This window comes from Colius striatus, chromosome 2 (assembly GCF_028858725.1).
Source record: "Colius striatus isolate bColStr4 chromosome 2, bColStr4.1.hap1, whole genome shotgun sequence".
NCBI classification, from domain to species: domain Eukaryota; kingdom Metazoa; phylum Chordata; class Aves; order Coliiformes; family Coliidae; genus Colius; species Colius striatus.
This window is the reverse complement of record NC_084760.1, coordinates 53,891,192-53,915,348: the sequence shown is the minus strand read 5'-3', so window position 1 is coordinate 53,915,348 and position 24,157 is coordinate 53,891,192. Positions and strand designations below refer to the sequence as shown.

Genomic DNA, 24,157 nt, shown 5'->3' with positions numbered 1-24,157 from the left:
ACTGGCATAGATATTTAGAACATCTCTATTTCATTCAAGTATTCCTTATATTTTAAAAGCCTTCCAGCTCTCCATCCCCAAAATCTGACAGCAGGTGCACCAAATTTCCACCTTAACATTCTTAGATAAGACCCTTATCACAAGTGAAACTTGAGTCCCTAGTAAGAAGTCTTATTAACCCTAGTTTAATTTCAGGGAACCTTTCCATGGCTAGAACTGCTGGACTAAAGCATTAATTTCTAGCCCAGGAATTTGGATATAGTTTGAATTCTTTTCTTTACCTTCCCTATACAAGGAGTGTTTACTTATGGATATGTTTGTAACTATACCTAACATTGATTTTGTCAATTTGGTCTTCGTGTAGAAGCTCCAAATGATGAGTTTAGAGAGCTATTAAATTGTTACTTTCCTTCTCATAATTGCACACTTCAGGTTATTGGCTTCTCTTTTCTCACGAGAGTCCCAATGCACATTTTTCCCTCCAGTGTACAAAGACTAAATAAAGTTCCACTTTCAGTTGGTTCCTTACTTTATATATAAAGCAGTCTGGATTGCAGTTTGAAATTGCTGGTTCTGGGGTTACAGTCCACATAGGCCAAAAGACATACCTGAGATTTGTTAAACCCTAGAGAAGTGTTAAAAGATTACTTACATTTTGATTCCTTATTTTAGAGAAAAACGTCCAGTATCTAACCAACCTTTGGTAAGATTTTGTGCATTAACATGTCATGTACCCTTCACCTGTCCTGTACCATTTTAGGATGTGTGCTCTTTATCAACCATAAAATTAGAATTCTGCTTGCAAAACTATCTATCATACCAGTTTTTCCTGGTTCTCTATGCAAGAATTCATTGGTATCAGAACAGTGTATTAGATCATTAACATTCTGCTTAGGCTACAATTCTCTTTCTTTCCAGTTCTACCTGAGGTATCCCGTGCTTTGAGACCCGCTATGATGCTGTGGGGCCCTGTGTTGTCACATGCCCACTGCAGCCTATTACCCCACCCAGACCTAGCTTGGAATTGCCTTGCAAAATTTCAGAAAACAACTGCTTAACCCCACAACTTAATTTGCCTCTTTCAATCCTGCCTCCCCCAGCACTTTCTAAATGGTCACCTGCTTCATCAGATGTGTTTTGCCTGATTCAGAAAGTGTGACCCAGAAACTTAGGGAAATGGTCTAGTGGTTGATACGGCAGGAACAAAGGCTGGACTTGATGATCTTAAAGGTCTCTTCCAGCTGAAACGATTCTATGATTCTAAGTAAGCTTCCTTGCTTCCAATTATAGTGAATTGGTATGAAAAATTTTCATCTTTCTTACCTTGCCAAGAGGCTCAAGTTGCCTGTTTGCTACAAACAGCCCTTGCAGATGACCAATAGTCTGTTCACTGTTTTGGAAAACACAGAACTTCACCTCTGCTCTCTGAATAGTGTTTCTAAGTTTACTTATTAGGCCATCTTTCTTGCAAATACTTAAAGAGATCTTCTGTTCTGACTTCTCTGCAAGTTTATGACTTTCATGAGGAAGTAGGTCTCATTCCTCCCACATCTCTTTAATGAAAGCTGGCATCCAGAAGGCCAACTCAGATGCAACAACTCAATGGCAATAATTTATTTGACCACTACAGGACTTTCTCATTTGTAAATAAAAGACAGGAGAACCATCTGTCCCACTGTCTGGTTCTGGCTTCACAGAGGCCTGGTTCATTCTCCTCTTAGTAGCTTCTCATCTGAGAATGTCAGGGTGTCATTCAAGTACCTTTAGTTTTTATTAATTGATACATATTTTGCCAGAAAAAAAAAAAAAACTTAGCAATTTCTCTGTTGTTTCTCACCTTACCCCTACGTTTACCCAACTGTTTTGCAGTCCCCAGAGCTATAGTGCTGCTTGTGTGTAATTGGATTAAATAATCACTAGTAAGAAAAGATTTCATTTCCCCTGGAGCTTGAGATCTGCAGTGATTGATTGAATGATGTGCTCAGCTCAATAGGGAGAGAAATCAACAGATGCCTGCTGCTGGCAGATCCAGGCCAGAGTCATTCTGCTGCTTCCTGGTACATAGTTGGGTGTTCATGTTTCTGCAAAGTTTTCCTTGGTCACATGTCCCTCCACAGATGGACTGCTTAAAGAATTTTGTGAACTGTATTTAGAACAGCTTGTCTAAAAATCTGGGAGACTCTCAGCTGTTTCTCCAGCTCTCTAGTTCTGTGCAATATGCCTTCCTGAGCTATATGAAATGTAGCCTCTACAGAGCCTTGACAGTACTGCCTTTCTGTTGACATTTTGAAATGTCTTAACATTGTCCATATCCTGCCAAGAGCAGTTTGCTACTACGTTGTTTGTTGCTGGTTTGGTTTTTTCATTGAAGGCAACTAATTGAAGGGCAAGCTACCATTTCTCTTTTTCATAGCAAGCCTCTGCCTGCTAGGCAGGCTTCAGGTGCTAACAGTTGCCTCTCTTCTAAGCCATTAGACACCAGTGTGAAGTGGCCAGTGTGAGCCCTCCAGCTGTGGTTATGAACAGAGTATGTCGTGTCAGTATCCTGAGGTAAGCAAGAGACTGAAACTGCAAACATCCTTCCCTGTTCACAGATCCCTCAGACTGTCCCTGGGCATTCCCTAGTTGATACAGTCCAAGGCAGTGCCAGGGAAGATGTTAACAGTTTTACCACTGTAGATCCATATTCTGGCCTTGTGGAGATTATTAACAGAGATCCAGCCTTTAGGTTGCTCTTTTTGGATCTTCACTTCTACCACAGGACTCTTCATTGTTTTCCTGAATATTCATAATTGTATATGAACTTTTTAAGTATTTTCTATTAGCATGTACCTTGAAAACATTTTCCTGAGAGCATGACTTCATTGACTGTTCCTGTACCAGTTGGGCCTTAAGTTGAAGAGGCCTTAATTCTGTTTGAAGTCTGATAAGACTTCTTGAAAGAATGAATCTTGAAGTTGTGCTCAAACCTCATCAAACCTATACCACATCCCTAAAAATGTCTCACCTTGCAGATCCTTAAATTCCCCAAATTTCCTTTCAGTAAAGTTGCTCCAAGATGGCTTTGTTGTCCCGAGTCAGAACTTACTTTGACTACCTGCATGTAAAAGATTATTCATCCAAGTAGATCTCTGTCTTCAGAAATTTTGTATCTGAAAACTTCTAGTTAGGATGAACAGGAAATACTGCAGTAGCAATATCTTTGTCACATTGGCTGGAGGTTTCAGGTCTAACACACTTCTGGCATCAGGCAGGCCTTTGTCAGGCTTTCATCCTGCTCTTGATATGGCAGGCATTTCAAGCAGTTGATTTTTTGGATGGATATCCATTGTCTTCACAGGATTCTCTTTACCATACCATAAAGTCCCTGCTTCTTCCCAGTTTCTATCAGTGTACATCTGCCACATCTTTCTAGTGATAGGACAAACTGAAAGACCCCCCTATCTTCAAAGTTTGGCCTCTTTATCTCACGGTCCAGGGGTGTTTTGGAGGGAAATTGAAGAACTCCCTAAAAGTTCCTGACATTGCAGGCAGTTCTTAATACTGCTAACATGTACCTGGTGTCTCTTGTGCCTGGTGTAGCCCTTTCTTGGCACACACACCTTTATCTGCAGGGAAGCCATTCATATCCATGGTGCCACAGACAATGACTACCCAGCCATGCCTCCAAATGAGCAAAGTTGGAAATGTTGAAGTGTATTCTCCTGCCATCCCCTGAGGACAAAGCCTTTGTTTTCTAAGTGGATATCAGGAGGATGGGGTGAAGTTTTTTTCTATTGTCTCTAGGGACAGGACAAGGGGTAAAGAAGCTGGAACACAAAAAGTTCCACTTAAACACAAAGAAAATCCTTTCCTGTTCAGGTGAGGGAGCCCTGGCACAGGCTGCTGAGGGAGAGTGTGGAGTCCCCTTTTCTGGAGGTCTTCAAAACTTGCCTGGACACGTTTCTGTGTGACTTGATTGACGTGGACCTGCTTTAAAGGTGAGGAGTTTAGACTGGATGATCTCTAGAGGTCCCTTTCAACCCCTACCATTCTGTGATTCGATGATTTTGCTTTTAGCAAAGCCTCCCTAGTGACTCCAGCTGGCTCTTCTTCCTTAGTCTTTTTTGCCTAAGCCAAAAAATCAAGTAAAAATCCCTTCACCTGTCTTCTGCAGCCCAGTTCCCATATCACACAAGACCAGCTCTTAAGCAGCAGAATTTAACTGGAAACATAATACAAATGGCAAGTCCTAGCACGAATAGTCACACACACACTGCTAGGCCTTGCTGTTCCATCAACTTCTCTGCATCTTCCCAATCTGCACTGAGCAGAGCCCTCCAGCTAGCAACAATAGCAACAATTAACACATCATCTCCAGACCACACTTCTGTGGCTCAGAATTGAAGCTACAAGCTTGCTTGGGTAATGGGTAGGGTAGTTAAGTATGTGAAGGATCTGCCTAGAAAGTAGTCACAAGACTTAGATTCCTTTTTTGCTGCTGTTATATAAGGATTTGTCAGGAGTTAACATGCATAAGTGAGGGTTTTTTTCCCCCATTTTCTTCTGTACCACCATTTTCAGATGGCAGTAGACAATCCTTGTCTAGCTGCAAGTAGCTGCCAGACTGAGCTGAATTCCAGATATTCAGCAGTTGAGGCCCTACAAAAAAAAATAATGGACTGTCAGATCATCAGATTTGTCTTTGTGATTTTGTCACTTACATGTCAAGAACACGGATTATCTGTCAAGCTATAAACTAAGCTACTGTAGTTATCATAGCAAAGTTCAGAGTTGCTGCAGTCTTGAAGGTTGGTAGCAAAGGTTGGCTTTCCTGGTGTAGCTTTGCAGAGCCACTGGAGGGGTTAAATTTCACCAACCTCCCTTACGATAAAGCTGGAGCCTTTTCGCCACCTTCAAACTCATAGTTAATTCAAACTGAAGGTGATGCATGAATGAATCACAATGACTGTAAGAGGAAGGGACAAGTTTTTTTTCAAGCTAAACATAAAACCCACCCATGATTTTCATCCATAAAGTTACCTTGTCTGATCTAATTACTTGTTTTTACGTGAATAACCTCTGATAGGCATGATGACAATCCTCTACTGGAACTGAGTCTATCTGAGGTAAAAATACAGCAAGATGCATCACCAGTCTCATTGATAGAATCTGTGGCATTCCCTTGCATCTTGGTGGTCTCTGCAAGAGGTTTGTGGGAAGGTGACCTCATCTTTGACCTTGAAAATGTAATACTGTGCTGTCAGCACTAGCTGACTATATGTTGTGCGTACATCCCTGCTATTTCTAAACTCTAAGAGATAAGGGACAAGCCTTTACAGAGATGCCTTAAATGCACTGTATCTTTTAATACCACTAAGTTAGTGTTGTGGTGTTGCCCAATGATCAGACCTGAAGCCTCTGGAGTAGTAGACTTTGGTTTCTCGAATTCCATGTCTCTGGAATGTGATTTTTGCCAGAAAATGTGATATTCAGAAGATCATGTATATGGATCACTAAAACCTGGACAAAATTGTAGACCCAAGAGGCATCCAATATCCCAAAAAGCTTTATAGAAAGACTGTTTCTCTTGCAAACATCCTAAGGTGTTCTTCATAATGGTGGCTGTTCTCCAGTTTTGACTGAGCACAGAAGGGGTATTCTTTTTCCTGCAATTGGTAGGTCAAGCTGTATCTAGGATGTGTTACAGTATATCAGGTAAGGTGGTGCCAAATTTTACTGCAGCATTTTCCCATCTGGTCTAGCTCAAAGTTTATTACACCCAAGTTCAGATGCACAGTTGACTTCTTCCTTGTAAGAACAATGGATCTTCACTTTCAAGTCCTCTAAGTTAAATGGTTTGTTGGGTGACGTAGTTTTGCTGACTGTATTTCATAGTTGATTCTGTAAAATACAGCTTTCTTCCATAGTTTTGTGGCATATGCTTCCAAGAAGCCTTCATGTTACTGATGGAGGGGTTCTGCTTATGGCTTGTAATTGACCATATTGTCATTTGAATCTTAATAGATCCAAGGGTTTGAAATACTTCTACAGCAGCCTTAGCTCAAGGCAGACTTTCATTAGCCTGCCAACCATGACTAAGTTATTCACATGCTTACATATAAAAGATATCTTAAATAGATTGAAGTGCATGAAAAATCTCAAAATGTCACTGTAGACTAAATATCATTGAAAAAAATCAAAAGATCTTTCTTAAAAGTTCACATAACTTTGGCTCTCATCAAGCACAACAACTGCTGGTCTGGGAGGCCGCTTCTTTGTGTTAAGTCATACTAATAGTGCAAATCATCCTTTCCACAAGAGAGATTTTTAAGACCACACATTAGAATTAGGGTCCCAAATTAATGGAGTTCAGTAATTCATTCAGCTACCACATGTAGTGGGACAAGTTTCCATACAAGGAAGAAATGTGCATGTACATTCTGACTGGGTCGTTCCTTTCTCATTTAAAAGACATACATGTTAGAAATGAAAGTAATTTCATTACTGATGTGGAAAGTCAGAAGCACTAACTGCTTAAGACAAGAAGAGAAAGCACTCTATTTTTATTCAGAGCTATATTGTCCATTGTCATGGTAGTTACCTTTTTTAAGGGCCTGGAAACTACAAAAGTGCAGCGTTTGGGCAGAACTATATTCCTGTAACCTGTCATGACAGATTACAATTTCAAATGTACTTCTAGTCCCAGGAAACATATAAGGCTAATGACGATTGGAAGGAATCATAATAGTGTCATAGTAATACCTTAAGTCTTTACAATTTATTGCTTAGATCTTTTTATCTTCAAGGATGCCTCAGGTAACAGGAACATCTCAGCACAAGAGCTTCAGGGCAGGCAATGTATTCTGGAGTGTATCATGCCTGCCACAACAGGGTTTGAATCTTGATTCATACCACTGCACAGGAGTTTAAGGAGTAGAGAGAAAACAGAAAATATTTGAATTCCATGTGTTTCAAAAAATTGAAACAAAGCCTCTAAACTCCTTATTACTAGTTAAAAAGAGTACAGGAATGAAGCATTCTTGAAAATAATTTTACCAGCCAGCAGTTGTACATAATCTTGCAGAAGAGCAGTTTTTGGATACTCATTCTCTCCCTTTTGATGCTTAAGTTTTCTAGTAATTGTTTGAGTCCTTACAACCAATTCTGTGCCATCAGGGTGGCTGAAAAAAGGGTTCTTTCTTGACATAACCCACCCAGATCCACACAAAACATTGTTCTTAACAAACCACAATTTGACTAAAGAGCAGCAGCAGGAGCTTTAAAGAAAAAAAGTAGTCCTAAAATCCAAGATAACAGATGGTAAATTTCAAATTGCATGCTTTAAGTAACAAGTATGTGCCTTGAAAGGAAAAGAAGCTTCCACCTAAAATTATACTGTGCTGTCTGCTTTCACAGCAAGAGGACATTTTTATACTTTGAGATACTTTCTTCTTTACACTTCATTTAATGACAGTTTTGTTCTTAAGCTGTTATTAAAGGGCATTTTATATTTGGCAATCTGGATATCAGAGATTAAGACATGGCATTATTCCTTCATTTTGCCTCAATGTTTTAACTTTCAGGTTTTCTAGCTTTTAATAGTGCTAAAAGTGAAGGGGGAGGAGGGAGATTACGTATACTTTAATCAGTTTTGGTTTAGACCACAGAATAACACATTAGAGGAAAAAGGCAATTACTTAAAAATAGTTGTATTTATATTCCACAATTTGCTCAAATACTGTTTGTTTTTTATAAACTTTCTACAGGATGTTTTGAAACAAGTTCTTCACATTGCTTGTCAACTATGTACTTATGGAATTTGAGGGAAATAGTTCTCGTTGTTTTTACAGTTTAACACATGTACAGTACCAAAATGATGGTGGTTAGTCACATGCAGTCCATATGAGATTCTAACATAACATTCAATGAATTCTCTGATGTTGACCATCCCTTTGATGCTGAAGGTAATGCATCTGTAGAAAGCAGCGACTGTAGGTTTGGGTTACTACTCTCTGCATCTTCCAGTTTTTCAGTGTTGTCCTCCCAATTAATGTGGAATCTCGTGACTCTGGGATTAGATGCCAAAATATTCCTTTGAAGCTGGAAGACAAGAAAATAAATGGATTATGTAATGTGTACATATGAAACTGGAGTTCACATACTTACAGATTTTTTTCCCTTTTACTCCCCAAGGCCTTGTATGTGTAAAATAATTTATTTTTAAAAGTAATTCATATAAGTGGATCTATAGCAACAATCTACGTATCAGAAATGTGGTTACAGAAACACACCACTTGTTCATTAATATCCTTCTTGGCAAAATAACAGCTTTGAGAGGCTATTTTTAGATGTTATGTGAGTTCAAGGCTGCACAAGAACCCTGCAAGTGTTTATTATTTTAGCCAGCTTTTAGTAAAGCAAATGACAAGCTCCACAAAGATTTTGCAGACCACAGTACTTGATAAAATTTTGCACCAACTTTACGGTGTTTGCAAAAACTGTATGGATTCTATCAACTGTCTGTCTTCATTTAAGTGTACAACCTATCCTTAAATTAAATTAGCGTGTGCTTTCACTAACTGAACTGTAATTTGTCTACTAAAGTTTTAAAGTAAAAACATTAATTAGATTTGGAAGATACTACTATTGTGGCAGTGGACATGCCTAGACATTAGTCATATTTTATTCTCATGGTTGCCCTTCACTTCCCTTTGAGAATATGTTCTATTTCGTTAAGTATGGAGAAAAAAAAGAAGATTCTTGCTTTCTCTTAATCTTTCACCATTTCCATATGGTTAACTACAGGATGGCAATTTATTGCTGTTAACCGCTCATTGTTGAGAGCTAAGACTGATCCCAGGAAAACCTTGCTGATTTTATTCTCCGAGGAAGTGCACTAAGTATTTCCCAACTCCTTATGCAAACTAACAAGATCATTTCTTTTTTTGCTCCTAGTAGATTAATTGATGAGTAATAAACTCAATTCAACAGCCTTCTACTTGTATATATATTGAAATTCTGTCCCAAAGTCACATTAAGGACTTCCTATACAAATATATGATAGCCTGTTTTTTTTTTCATAGCAGCAAAGCAAATGTTTTATATAAGCACAGAATTAAGACAAGTACCTCTAGGCATTTCTAAATTCAAGTGCTTAAAGGAAGTCAACATTTTGGCAGTGACAGACAAAAATAAGTACATGATTTAAATGAAAGGAATAAAGAGATTTTAAGTTTAAGAATCATCAAAATTCCGCATTTGGAGAACACATTGAGTGTCTGATCCCTGAAAACTAAGTTAAGCACAGAAAATTATCAGTAACTTGTAAAAAACATTTTGCAAACCAGTTCAGTTACATTTGAAGATTAGTGTTAGTGACTATGGAGAGTATCTCTGTACTAATCATTACAGTAAAATGCATTATCCCATTCATTCATTCATACATCCAGTCATATAATTCAGGCAAACTTGAGAAATAACAACATTTTCACCATCACACAACTTTGGATTGTGTGTATACATGTGTATCAGCTTCCACAAAGCCAAAACCCATCTCCTCAAAGTCTTCCATGAGAACAAACTTGGATGCTCTGTAGAACCTTGTTGGTTTGTACAGTATTTCACAGGATTTTGACTACATTTTCATGTTTAATTGATCCTTCTCTTAAAGGTATTAGGTTTCAAATAATGGTATTTCACATCTTCTCTTAATTCTAGTCCTGGTTTAATTTTTACCATGAAGTATATCTATTTTTTTAAAACTTAACTGTGTATACTTCCTTGAGCATGCTGCCCGTAGACTGCACAATCATCCAACCTGCTCATGCCAGGTTACCCATTTTCTCTTATTTTATACATAACTTGTTTTTCAGCTTGTTTGTTACTTTTGTTCTGCAGTTTGCAGAAACCACAGCTCTAACACTGGAATGGCTGGATAACAACTGTGTTAAATTAATACTTAAAACTTAGTTCAAGTTGACTGTCCTAGGAAAAAAACCCACGATTCTGTTTTCTGAACAACAGAGCCACTTTGTCAACAGCGGTGCAGGTAGAGGGAACCCAACAGTTTATTTCACACAATCAGCGTAAAATAATAACAGTCCAGCCAAGGCTTCTAGCTGGTAGAAACTATTGCAGGTTTCTCAATGTTCTCCAAAGCTATGGCAACTTGTAGTTTCTGCCCTGAAGTCTTTTCCATTATTTGATGCCTCAATCCACACTCTTTATGAAATCACTTAGGCTTTCATTCTGTTTCTTTAAAATTTCTTTTTCTAAGCGTACCTTACTAGACTATGCCATACTAGAACAAAATGTGCCTTACCTTAGAAAAATCTGGCTTTACTGGTGGATTCTCTCTCAGTTCTGTTTCGGTATATTCATTGTTTACATAGTAGCCGACTCTAATAAATTCTTGACCTCGATAGGTGCACGTAATTAGCACAACTGTTACGCCTACTGCATCTGCATCTGGAATAAGCCCTGGGTTAGGTGCATCAGCCTAAATGTGAAAGAGAAAGATGGATTAAAATAAAATTGCTACCACTGCCTATCTAGCAGGAAAATCTGAAGTAGTACATCTTAGCAGCTGAGTAGTGACTGTATTTAGAATTAAGTTAACCAGAAAATCCACCTGCTTTCACAACAACATCAACCGTGAATTTAGGACGCTATCCTCTGGAGACAAAATTACCTAAGAGTCAGTAATGCCGCATGCTGACGTTTCTCATGGGTGATTAGACAGCTTTGATCCAAAACTGCTTTTAAATACATAATCAGCTGAACCGGTGTTCGTGCAAGTGTACTAGAATGCCTCTAATTTATAGTGTCATTGTTTTCCAGCCTATCTTGGTACTTTCACAGAGTAAAATTATTTTTCTTTTTTGTACCTCAGAGGTTGAACTGGTCTGTATGGGCATTTTTAGCAAGACTAAACCCTTAAAAATATAGACTACAATTTATACTTCAGCAAGAAGAGCCAGGGGCAGGCTACGGTGAAGTCTGAGCTGTCCCACAGATTTCTAGGAAAGGAATAAACTACTCTCTCACCTCCTTCCACATGCCTACATTTGTTAAAATGCATGCAGTTAAATACATCATTGCTGTAAGACATCTTGACGCTTTTAGCCAGGACACAATCCTAATTAACAGGCAACTCAATATCCTTACTTACAGTAGCTCTGCAGTTATTAATAATCAATAAAATTAGCCTCATAAAATACATCTCACATCAGTCCCTTAAAGTGCTTCCTAACTATGCTGTTATTAATAACGTGTGATGCCTCACTGCTGTAGGATTTGAAGTAGCAGCAATCTAAGCCTAAATGAAATAGCTTCCATTTTACAAGATCTGAAGTCAACAGTGAACACCTGTGTGTTCTTAAACATGTATGTTACAATGTTTCAGATATAATAATGAATCTTGCCTTGGGACAGAGAACAAATGAGATCAGTTCCTACTGTCCCTCTCATCCCTGCTTTTCTGTGGTATTTACATGCTACAGCACTGTGAAATTTGGGAGCTAGGGGTAACACATCAATCACTGGCTTCAACTCTCTGCTACTTGAATTCTAAGCCTTCAAACCAGTCTAGCTGTTTATAAGAAGCTGGAGGCACTTTGCAGAAGAATTAGATGACTCAGACCTCTCAGGTACAAATACACCAGGGGAGGGGGAAGCAGCCAGGGAATTAGGTAGTATATAACTTCTTCCAGCCCTGAAGGGAACAGAAAATGACAGAATGGTTTTACAGCTTGCACAAGAGAATGAAAAAAGAAACGACCAATGAATAAGACAAGTGTAGAAGCTTGAAGAAATCACAAGTACTGCCAATACAGATGAAATTACTACTTTAATTCAGTAGTGAAGTTCTAACAGTGCCCAGGACCCTTTGATTACTTCAAATTCCACAGCGGGCAGTTAAGAGTAACATTGCAAAAGGGCACTGTTCCATTTAATCCTCCCATGAAACTCAGCTCACCCCAAGGGGAGAATTTTGTTCTTCCAGGCTCCCATTGTCATTGTGTCCTGTAATTTCCTATGATACAGTTGCGAACCCAAGAAAATACTCTCATTTAATCCTACTTAACACTTGTTTTGCTGAGTGGAAAAGACATTGTTTTTAAAAAATCCCTAGTTTTCTTTTTTCAAAATTTTAACTTCCTACCTGGGATGTTAAAGGGTTTAGTTACCCAGGAAACACATGAGCATACTCGGGTGGAAGAAAAAAAAAAGAGCTTGGTATAACCAAGTGATAAGTGGGCAGCTGCAAATCGGTATTTTGGTAAGCAAAAAGAGGCAGTAGGATCATCCCTGGGACTTTATCTGTGTGGTACTCCATTTTACTTGCTGTTTCAGCCATTTTCTTATTTTGAAAAAAACAGAGAATATTATTAGGTGAAAAATGTATATCACTCCACAAAGGTCCTTTCCTTGAGAACACAATCTCATCACTTTGTAATATACACCTCCTGCAGTTCTGTGCTTTGTCCCATTCTGTCTTTCCCTTGCTACTTCTCTCCATCTCACAGGCTGCTTCAGTTTGGTGACTAAAACAGCTTCAGTCATCAGCAGAAGCTTATCACAGGGCTTTGGAGGTCTCCTTTGTACACATTAGCTGAATCCTACTCTCACCTGAAGATCCAGTGCTTTTGAGTTCTAATATACTTAGAACAACGGTGCTTCATTAAGGAGTAAGAGGTACTCTTAACATAAAACAGGAGAAGAAGAGTATGCAGTCTTTTACAGGGCCTGGCCCATCTGAGCAAAATGGCTACGTATCTACTTCTAATTTAGCTGTAGTTACGTTATAACTGGGATACAATCAATGATTCCATCCTACAGAAACTGCAAAACCAGCACGTATAATTTTCAAGGCCTTCCTAACCACAGAGTCAAAACATGCCCTTTTAGGCACCTTCCTCCTGCTCCTTCCCATCACCATCAACAGTGAATATTCGTAAATTAATTGAGAACAGTGCATCTTTTAGATTAGGATAGGTAAACAACAGCTGTTTCTCTGGATCTGGTGCCACAAGGCAGCCCTTGTGAGGGCAACAGAGGATCACAGATTTCTGACCAATTAATGCCATAAGCTACAGTCACTTGATAATGGAAGAACTGTTAATAAATGATGCATTTGTAACATCTGCTTTATTTGTAGCGTGGAAAAGTTAGGCCCAGTTCCAAAACTAAACAGAAATGTTTCAAGACTGATTTGAATCTATGTGGTTGATAAATGTAACCTCCAGCCTGAACCTATTCCTTTAGCTTGTCCTTCAAGAAAAAAAAAGCTTCCTGGAACTTGCAGAATTAACATCAACATTTGTGAGGCACCTTGATTATTTCAAAACAGTTATACTAACTGTGAGAAACAAGAAAGTGTGTAAATTTTTTTTTAAGCTTATACTCTGGCATGCATTTCCCATTAAATAGTTAAGTGATTTGACAGGATTTGGGAAAATAGCATGGTTCTTATACAATAAGCCATACTCAGTTTCAGAATGATTTTTCTGCTGATGGATTTTGTTCTCACTTTACAAGGCAAATTTGCTGAAAAAGCAAGCTATATCATAGTTGTGATTAAAAATACCCCAAACAAACAAATCAATCTGTAATAATTTAGGCAAGTCTGATTTAGGTTCCCCCCACAGCCACTGACTTAAAATAGACATCAGAATACCCTAGTAAGCCACCTTAGTGCTTCTCTTTCCCTGTTTTCTTTCTCTTCATTATTCCTTCTTAGTAACTTCTAGCTTTAAACAGCAGTATATTATAGGACTGTCACATAGTTCAGAGTTTGTTGGACAATCTTGATCTACACACTGGTGTCCCAAATGCCTGCTCTCTACCATTGCAATTCTGCCGTTTTTCACAAACTGCTACATTTTCTTCTGATTTAGCCTGCTTAGCCAAACATCACACTCGAACATTTATCCTGCCAAACAGAAATGAACTCTTGACTGTTATGGCTGAGTTTTATAATTAATTGGTTGGCCTCCTCTTCTGAAGGTGTTGTCTACATTAACCTAGTGCTCTTGATTGCCTGAAACTGCCACCAGCTGCAGAACAGTTAAACCTGATGGTGCTAGTGTAAACCAGGTAACTGGAACTCTTGATTACTAAGCAATCTACAATATACTTATTAACCAGACCAGTTAAAATTATCAGTAACTACAGGAACAGGCTTATATCACATCACAAGTGAAAATATTAAAATGGAAATATCAGGGGCAAGAAATACAGCTCATGAACAGACTTTAAAGGAAACTGTAATCACACCTGATATTTTTCTAGCTTACCATTATTTTTCAAGTGCCTCTTAGTTTGGTACAGTCATCTTTGAATAAATTAACACAACCCTTTTAGGAACAGTTAAATCAAACTTACCTGAAATACAAACATGTGTCTGCCTGCAGGAACAGGTCCTACTAAAACAGAGTCTAGCACCTGGTCATACTCTTCACTTTCAGCTGAACCCACATAAATTATTTTCCATTCCAAATCTACAACAAAAATAAAAAACAAAATATTTATCATTACAGTTAAGGGTCTTCCACTCTTGCCTACCTACGGTTTTGCAGAGCCTGAAATTGCTTCTTTGGCAACAGGCCTAAAATAACAAGAGCCTGAAATAACAAGGACCTGTCTTCATTGGGGAAATTTACTGGTCCTGCCCCAGTCCTCATAAACTGGAGCATCCCACCATCTCTCACACTAGTCAGTCAGTACCACAGGAATCCCTTTATTTTCATTGTCAAGTTAATTTTCAAGCCTCATTCAGAGGACAGGGCTCATTTACTTGTTGAGAGCTGCATCCAGCATTTCCTCCAAGTCTGTTGGAATGGCTGCAGCACATTGCCTAGATCCAATGCCTATACACACCTGTAACGTATGGCATGCCTTCAAAACTGACTCACCTCCCAAAAATAAGTTTCCACCCTCCACATATACACCTCACAGCTTAAATTATACAGATCATGGAAGGCAATTAATTGAATAAGAAAGCCCATTACATAACCAGCAGACACACTGTGTCCCCAGTCTTTCACATGTGACTTTGATAAGAACACAGTCTAATCACACCACCACAACTTTCTATACTTCTGGGGGTTATCTAAGATATTGGTTGCATGGATTATATTCACATCCTGAAATAGAATTACAGGGGGAAAAAGTTAGCATCTTCCTTCTTAAAACACCACACCAAAATCAAACCTCCCTTATAATTCAGATTTTTCTAACTCACTTTTGCAACCACAGGTGTTTAAAAGTTAAAACTGCAAATTAGCATGTTAGCTCTTCCTGGGCCAGCATTTCACTTTCACTTTTTTGATTCAAAACCACAGGCATAAATACACACACGGTACTACTCTTAACCCAAACCCACAACAAAAAACTGTCTCTTTTTTTTTTTTTTAACAAAAGGGAAAAAAAAAAGAACACTCTTACAAACCCCTATGCCGAACTTGTTCTTTTTCTAAATGAAACTGTTGTTTTAAAACTGTACCTTAAAAAATTAGATGGTGTATTTTGGAATTTTTCCTTATGACCCATGCTCTGGTTGTCTGTGCTAAAGCACAAACTGGTACCTTATTATATTTACTTTATTACTATCCTTTGCAAAAATCCAGAGGTCTACATTATGGTTTCTTGATGCAGGAATGGAATTAAAGCCTAGGAGAAACTTAGCACATGAACAGAACTTGTCTGCTTTAGGATTGCAACTTTCTTTTCTTGTTACTGAATTATTGCTTATCACGTTTAACATCAATGCAGGTTTTAGGGTAACAATTAACAGGGCTTGGGAAGGGATTTTACTGCTCTGTCCAGCCAGGTACTGTATCAGAGATTTTCTTTAGCTTGTAAGCATGGAGTACTAGCCGCTGCCAGTACTTCAAGCTACCCATCCAGGACAATTAACAACCTCTTTTGTCAGCATCTGAGAAGGAGTTAGTACTTTCAAGAAGTGAGAACTTCTAGGCTAACTATTGAAGATAATCACACCATCCTGTGCCATTATTCTAGAACAGTACAAAGTTCATTCTAAACTAGTAGTATTTAATTTTTAAAAAGTGAATTTTTTAATACAAGTTTGAAGTTACGGGTAGTAGATTGATCCAAATGCTATTTACATAACTTAATATAGAATAACTTTAAAAAAAAAAAGCTGGGCTCAAGGTTATGAATTTAGTTTTAAGATCAGTAGTGCACAAAACTAACTGAAGAGGAAAAAAAAAAAGCACAGTAAACAGACATATTAGCATGTGAAAGCATAAGGCAATGACAGCAAATTTTTCGTCAAGTACAGAAAGGCAATGTTTCATCTTATTTTTAAATATGGCAGATAGTAGTGCTCATCCTGTATTTATCCTGCCTTTGGGTAGGGGAAGGGAACTGAGAAGTCTACATTAGACCATCTATAATTCACATCCCAACTGTGTGGGATTAACCTAATGTAAATCCAGAGAACAAGGAGCATGTCACCAGAGAGTGAGAGGCACTCACACACAGCTGTACACAACTGTAAGGAAAGGCCTAACGCCTCATGCCCAGCTGCTATGGCCGGCACTGCTGCCTGCCACAGCAGTTGCTGTCGAGGGGTCCAGCGTTACATCTCAGATGAGGCCAGATTTACTTAAAACGACCCAGTCAGGGACCTTGCGATAGACGCGCAACACACCCCCGCTAAGGGCAGCTCCAACCAACGAACGCGTGGGTCAGTTGTAGAAGGCCAGGAGGTAAACAGCAGAGGCCTAGAGAAAAGCCCAGGCTCAAAGGGAACTTCCTCTCGAGTTCCCGCCGGCGCGGCGGCCGTCCCTCCCCAGGGTGGTGGCTGTCATCGGCCCGCCGGCACGCACGGCTCTAAATCTACAGAAGCAGGCAGGGGCAGGCACGTTTAACTGCAACGGCAAAGAGCCTGCCAGGCGTTATCACCTGCCGGAGTTGGCTTTTCTTTTTGCCTTTTCCACGTCCCTCGGGCCACTGGGGCTCCCTGACGAGCGGGCGACGCTGGACCCCGCCGGGGACCAGGCTGTCGCAACCTAAGAGCCTCCTCCGCCTCCCGGAGCGGCAGCCCTCCCGGCCCGCCGCCGCTTTGCTCGCCCTGAGCCGCGGTGTTCAAAACTCCCGCCCAAGGGGCGACGCGCGGCCTCTCGGGGAGACTCCCGCAAAGCGCGGCCTGTCGGCGGGCGGCGCTGCGGAGCGCAGCCGAGGCGAAGGCGGTTCGCGGCTCGCCCGGCTGAGGGGAAGGCGGGAGCCCGCCAGCGGCGCGCCCCTCGGCCGGGAGCGCGGCCGGCGCCCCCAAGTCAGAAGCGGGGCGGGAAGTGGGGTGTCCTCCCGGGGCACCTGCAGCCGGCGCCGCCGGAGCCGTCCCCCCCTTCTGGCGGCTGCCGGTAACTTTCGAGTGACTTCCAAAAATAGTGGCTAGCGGCCCGCCCCCTCCCCCACCGGCAAGGGCTCCTGCAGCCACCGTAGCGGGCCCGTACCGTGCCGTGCCGCGCCGCCGGTCCCGCGCACCGGCCGTGCCGCGGCTGCCAGCTGCCAGCCCCGGGGAGGGAGCCCGCCGGCCCTGTCTCCCACTGCGATTAAAAAAAAAAAAAAAAAAATTAAGTATTAAAATGGAGCATGAGATCAACGAACCGCTCGCTGCGGAGCGCTTTCCGCGCTCCGAGTAACGCTGGGGCACGGGGGCGCCGGTCGCGCAACAGCCTGTGTCCCCGCGGGCGCGGGGATGCGCGGCAGCCGAGCCCGGTTAACCCTCTCCTCCCTCTCGCGCTCCCCCCCCCCCCCCCCCACGCACACACAAAGCTGGCAACATGGCTACCACCACTCAAACAAGTTCCTCGCAACTTGAGGCTCGCCTCGGCGGAGAGAGGCGGCCCCGGCGCAGCGGCCAGGGCAGGCGAACGTCGCCAACTTTCCCCGCTGGCCTCGGCGAGAGCGGTTTTCCGGCGGCGGCTCGGGCGCCGGTGAGCACATCCCTTCGCCTCGGCACGGCGATGCGGTGAAGGAGAAACTGTGAAATTGTAGGAGCAGGCCTGTGCAAAGTTTAAGCCTTAAAGCCCCTGAAACTAAGAGCCCGCGGTTAAAAAATCCGTATCGGAGAGAAACGTACTCACCTTCCGACAGGTCCTCTATGCACTCAAATGTGATTTCGAACTGGAAAGGATTGTAGAAAGGAGAAGGATTATCCAACACCACTACATTGTTCACCTGAACCTTTGCCATATTTTGAAAAAAACACAAACAATAGGAAGAGCGCGTTACCGCGGCACAACAAAGTCCAGGGTGCTGGCTTTTGGCAACGCGCAAGCCCCCGTGCCAGTGCCCGAGCGAGGCTGCAGAGCCGCGACTTGCAGAAACTTTTTTTTTCCCCTTTTATTTACACCAGGAACACTCCACACTGTTTGCAGCTTTCCTATTTCACTAAACTACAGCCCATTCTGCCCTGCTCGCCGCCAGCGCCCGCCCGGATTGGCCGCACGCCGGGCTAGGGCCCTCCTCCCCCAGCGCGGCCGCCGAGCGGCGGCAAGATGGGCTCCGCCACTCCCGCCCGGCCCGCCTCGCCACGGCGCCCCCAACCGGCACGCCGGGGAAACGGGCGGCCAAAGGCGTCCCTGCGCCGCGCCGGGCGGGGCTGAGGCGGGCCGGGCGGGGAGGAGTGGAGCTGGGGCGGGCGGGAGCCAAGCCGAGGCACCCGCCCCAGACGGCCTCGCCCCGCCCCGCCCCGCCCGTGGGACGGAGTTAGGTCTTTATTTTTCTTTCTTTCTTTTTTAGCTTTTCGGTGTTTTTTTCGGGGGCCGGGGTGATGCAGTGACGGGTGTCGCAGGGACTGGATGCAGTTGAGGTCCCGGGCGTGAGGGCCAAACCGGCTCGAGGCCATGGGGCTGCACTGGGGTTTTTGGCTGAGCCCTGCAGGGAAGCTGTGCCGTCCTGGCCAGCCCCACTGCACCAACCTCGTGGCTGAAAGCAGCCTGCCAGTGGGCAGCTCAGTGAGCCTGGCTGGTGCCTCGCTCACCAGGGTTGCTCAGTGATCAAGGGTGGTTTGCTGGTGGGCTTCTGGGCGCCCTGCGTGTGGACTCCAGCCACAAGTGCACCCCAGTGCTGCAGGAAAGGCCGCCCGCAGAAGGGCACCTGGAGGGATCAGTTTGTCCTTCACACAGACAAGCAACCCAGTCCCTGTATTTGTAAAGAAGGCCTTTGGTAACGGAATGGGCTGTGAAACCACGCGTAAGCCTGTGCAGCAGCAGGAAGCCCAGAGAGGAGGCCATCTTGTGCAGCTGTGAGAGGCCTGTAGAGGAGGCCATCTTGTGCAGCAGCAGGAGGACAGGGAGGAGGCCATCTTGTGGCTGCCACGCACAAGGGATAGGGAGGAGTGACATAGCACTGCAGCACCACTTTACATGCTGAGGGCTTGGATGGGGGGGGAGAGCACGAGTTGTGTACCCTCAGTAGAAGAGGAGATTCTGTGTGGAAAGAAATACACAGTCAGGCTCTATTAGTGCCACAACAAGCTAAATGATACTTTTCGGTTATCAAGAAACATGTATCTCCAGTAAGTTTTTGCTGGCCATTTGGGAATGAATTGTTACGATGGTGGGCTATGTAGTGATTAGAAGGCCTCAGAAGCCTCTGTCACGTGAACCATGGGAAGTTGTGGGCAATTGTTCGGCACATTTTGCCGTAGCATTCCAGGAGATTTTAGGCTAGTTGCAGCTTGTCAACAAGTAGGATATTTTTAGCTGAACACTGGAGTGAAAAAAGAGGGATAAAGATAGAGAAGAAGATGGGAAATAGGGAATAGACAGTTGGAAAGGAGCTGCACGTACTTGATAATGACTAGCCGTCTTCACAGTTGTACACTTTCTGACCTGCTGTGCTATACATGTAGTATCACGTCTAGGTTTACTGGGAAGCATTTTCTTTTTTCCCCCATTTCATCCTTGGGCATCTTTTGATTTTCATTTTTGCTTAATGCTTAGAGGAACCCAAAAATTAAATTGCCTTTGTTTAAGGTCTCAGTTTCTTGGGGCTGGGAGGTAAAATTTGACACTTGAAATCATACTGTTTTCTTTCCCAAACTTTGTTTTGTGGTGCCAGAATTGTTTGTTTTAATAGTTGATAGGGAAGAGGAGCTGAATGAGTTTTCCAATAATTTTCCAGTATTTTTGCCATAATTCTCCAATCATTGTATTTGCTCTAATTTTCAAATCATTTTGGCAGATTTAGCCTTCTTACCCTCATCTCTTTTGTTCAATTAACAAAGTACTAAAACAAGTCACTATCAACCATGGAAAGCTTAACAGAATCTGCACCACAATTCCAGGATAGCCTGCCAAACGCTACTGGGATTTCTTACCAGTAGGTGTAAAGAGAGTTACATGATAGAGGTGTGGGGTGGAGCTAACCTGCTGTTTTGCCTTCTGTCTGTGGCACAAGCCGATGTGCTGAGTCTCTTTATTTCAGTCAAGTGCACTCCCACATTTTAAGGAAAAGACTGAGTAAAGTAATTGATTCTTCAGGTTTGACAGTGACTGCTGTGAAGGACTTTGGGGAGTGGAACTTGGAAGCTGGAGCACTGGTGCTTGCAGATGGAGGCTTGTGTTGCATTGATGAGTTCAATAGTATCAAAGAACATGACAGAACCAGTATCCATGAAGCAATGGAGCAACAAACCATCAGTGTTGCAAAGGCAGGGTAAGTGGCACGTTAACATATGGGATAAAACGACATAAGAATGTTTCTCTTGCTCTTACAAGTTGGAGGGAGATGTCTCGTGCTGATGAAATATATGTTTTCTTTGTTGTGCTTAATAGTTTTCTTCTCAAGAGTATTGTTAAACTAGACAAAGCGACATTTCAAAGCACAGCGCGCTCAAGGAGTCAGAATAAATACATATCCGCTTCACTGCTGGACATTCAACCTGCCACTGTAGGCCAGGGCACTTTCCTAAGAAGACTTTGTGTTCGTTTTGTCCCTTTCCGCGAGTGGTCATAATAATCATATGTGAAATGAGAAACTTTCTGAATATTTTATCGGAACTCAGAAAGCGTGACCTCATTTCTCCAAAATCAAGTAATGCTGCTTGGTAACGAAAAAAGACCAAGGGAATTTGAGGCTGCTGAATTTAATATGTTGGACATGATATAAATATAAACTCCTGCTTACTAGAGGTTCTTCGCTTTCTTTTTCAAAGTGGTGTGTGTACAAATCTACTGTTCGCCCCCTACAACCCTCACCACTTTGATCTTTCAGCTCATATCTCATTCTGTCAGTCATACATAACTCTTGTCCAGGCCCAAATCTTTTCCTGGCTGGTACTGCTGAAACCTCTGCTGCTCAAAAAGCATTGCCCTTTCCATATTCTTCCGTGTTGTCTTTGGGGCCAAATATTTGAAATCAACGTAGTCTTATCTACTTAGTACAATGGTACCATATTTAAGCTGGGCTGCTTGTTGCAGTTGATTTTGTAGATTTTTGGGGGCTTTTGTAGACTTGCATGTATAGCCTCAGTTGCTCACTTTTAAGGACTACATATAGTGAGGGTTTTTTTGAGTAGTAACTTAGTAGAGATAAGTTGAGCACTGTGTTAATTTAAGGTCTTATTTTGGTGCATGGGGGAGAAGGATTTTTTTCCCATTGCATGTAAGGTAATAGAAGAACTGTGGCACTTTTGCTCAGTTACAGAACAGTGGACGCAAGGCAGCAGTTACTTAGGAGCCAACTAGAAATAGGTCAGCGACAAACCAAAGTTAGAATACTTCTGCTGCTCCCTTAACTGAAAAGATTACATTTGAACTAGTAGAATGACAATAATCCCTCCCCACATCTGAAAACACATGCTATGGTTAAGAGAGGAAAATGGCTATTTCCCCTGGGGAACAGTTGATATGGCTGCCGTCATTGGTTGGGTTCGTATTCAAAACGTGTGTACACACAGGAGTAAAACATACGTTTATGTTACATTTTATTTTATTTTCTTAAAATCTGAATTAAGCTAAAATGTTACTTTCCATCCTAAGTGTTTCTATACTACACAGATCAGCAAAGTGATTCTTACTTCTGGCAAGTTTTGTTGGTTTTCACTGTTTAAGGACCTAGCTGTATATAGAGATTACTCATGGCAATATTGCTTAGTTAGATCACTGTCTTTCTGTCTAGATGCTATTCTGTGGCGGAGAGATGCTGTACATATAAATACAATAATTGTATGTTTTGGGTAGCTCTTATTGTCTTTCAAGGTAAGATGTACTCTTTATAGCAAAAATGCATTAATTTTTAACACTTTGGAATAATTTCCCCTACCCAATTTAATTTAATCATAATATTCATAATACTTTTCTCTAGCTTGGTGTGCAAGCTTAATACAAGGACAACTATCCTGGCAGCAACAAACCCAAAAGGCCATTATGACCCTAATGAGTCTGTCTCTGTCAACATAGCTCTTGGCAGTCCGCTGTTGAGCAGATTTGACCTGGTTTTGGTATTGTTAGATACAAAGAATGAGGAATGGGATCGCATCATTTCATCCTTCATCTTGCAAAATAAAGGTAGGAGCAGTCTTTCTGAATTATAAGGTGGGTTTTGGTTTGTTTGTGGTTTTTATTTAATTTCCCCTGCTTTCAGTTTAGTTTGTTATTCTTGAGCCTTTCAATGTTAACCTTTTTGCTGTGGTAGTTTCCTTCAGCATGGTTGTTTTTCAAGTTGGAATAAGATAGAGATCACTAATTAATTGATAGGGGTGAGCTAACAATGCTCTGTTTCATGATCATTTACAAGAGATTCGAGCCTAGTCTGCTCAGTGGGTGGGTAGTTTCCATCTTGCTCCTTTATATTGCAGATCCTACATACCATGTCGTCGTACGTGCTCTTAATAGGAAGCTTAATTCAGACAGCAAATCTGAACATGTGCTGCAGAGCTCAAAGAATTAACAGTGGTGTTCCCTACATGAAGCTCTGTGCTCTGGAATTAGGGAAATCAGTGATTTGGTTGTAACCAGCCCTTTCTCCAACCACTTTGGGAACAAGGCTGTCATCTCCATTAGGGAGGAGGTAACTGGAGGAGATTCCTTCAGCTAGCTCGTTTCCCTTCCCAAAATGTTTCCTTGCAAAAAAAATGTTCAGAATACAGCAGGTAGCTTTTGGCTCCTGCAAAACAGGCACAACAGCCAAAGGAGGTGCATACATTCAAGTAGCATTTTACATTTTAAGGAATACTAGAGCACTTAGTGCTGACTGTACCATCTGGTGGGCAGTGTGTCTGAGAGCATGTCTCTTAAAATTACTGGAGGCTTTACTGTGGGTTTTGATAGGGGAGGAATTGGATGGTGTGTAAAATTCCACACTGGAATTCGACCAATTCCTTGAGGACTGGCATACAGATGACTCAGTTCACCACGTAAATACGACAAAGTGTCATTTTGTGGTCACCTGTCTGTTTAACAGGAATTCTTAGGAAAAAACTTGAAGTCTGTTGTTACAGAATTACTGACTAGGTGGTTGTAATGCAGGTTGCCCAAGTAAATCAGAAAAGCTCTGGAGCATGGAGAAGATGAAAACCTACTTCTGCCTTATAAAAAGCATTCAGCCAAAATTGTCCGATGAGAGCAACCTGATCCTTGTACGCTACTATCAAATGCAGCGCCAGAGTGACTGCAGAAATGCTGCCCGGACGACCATCCGCTTGCTGGAGAGCCTGATACGCCTCGCAGAAGGTAAAGCCATGGCAACTTGTATTTTTAGGCTAACAATTAACCTTTATAAAATTAATAGATCACGAGTATAATTATAGCCGGTAAGCAGAATAGCAGCTTTTCCGTAGAGGCAGGGATAGGCGATCCTTTTATTGTTTTATCTTTCTAATCTAAAGACACCTGGGGTTGGAGATTTTGAATGTGGGAAAGGATGTTAACATTTAGATTGTTGTGGTTTAACCCCAGGCAGCAACTGAGCACCAGGCAGCTGCTTGCTCACACCCTCCCCTCCCTGGTGTGGTGGGGAGGAGAATTTGGAAAAATAACCCCAACAACTCATGAATTGAGATAAGAACAGTTTAATAACAAAAATGAAATAAATAATAACAACAAGGATAAAATATATCATAACAATAATTATTGTAATGAAAATGAATATTTTCTTTAACAGGCGATAAATAAAAACCCAAGGGAAAAGAGTTGCT

The 24,157-nt window shown here is 41.8% G+C and overlaps 2 protein-coding genes across 5 annotated transcripts in view; one reads left to right on the top strand and one right to left on the bottom strand.

Moving 5' to 3' along the window:
* Positions 1-24,157, top strand: part of MCM9 (minichromosome maintenance 9 homologous recombination repair factor) — a 51,790-nt gene that overhangs the window by 14,423 nt on the left and 13,210 nt on the right. For all 3 annotated transcript variants that reach the window (XM_061990592.1, XM_061990593.1, XM_061990594.1), the window contains exons 8-10: positions 20,502-20,676; positions 22,327-22,529; positions 23,490-23,693. In XM_061990592.1, coding sequence (XP_061846576.1) covers positions 20,502-20,676; positions 22,327-22,529; positions 23,490-23,693 — 582 coding nt within the window. The remainder of the gene's footprint in view (positions 1-20,501; positions 20,677-22,326; positions 22,530-23,489; positions 23,694-24,157) is intronic.
* ASF1A (anti-silencing function 1A histone chaperone) lies at positions 7,676-18,532 on the bottom strand. Of its 2 annotated transcripts, none has more exons than XM_061990595.1 (4): positions 18,099-18,532; positions 14,368-14,483; positions 10,304-10,480; positions 7,676-8,082 (listed from the first exon to the last, which is right to left on the bottom strand). In XM_061990595.1, exons 1-4 carry the CDS (start codon positions 18,205-18,207, stop codon positions 7,870-7,872), a joined length of 615 nt encoding a protein of 204 aa, XP_061846579.1. In that variant the 5' UTR covers positions 18,208-18,532; the 3' UTR covers positions 7,676-7,869. The 2 variants fall into 2 exon arrangements, with proteins under 2 accessions (XP_061846579.1, XP_061846581.1); XM_061990597.1 differs by lacking the exon at positions 18,099-18,532 and adding an exon at positions 17,466-17,554.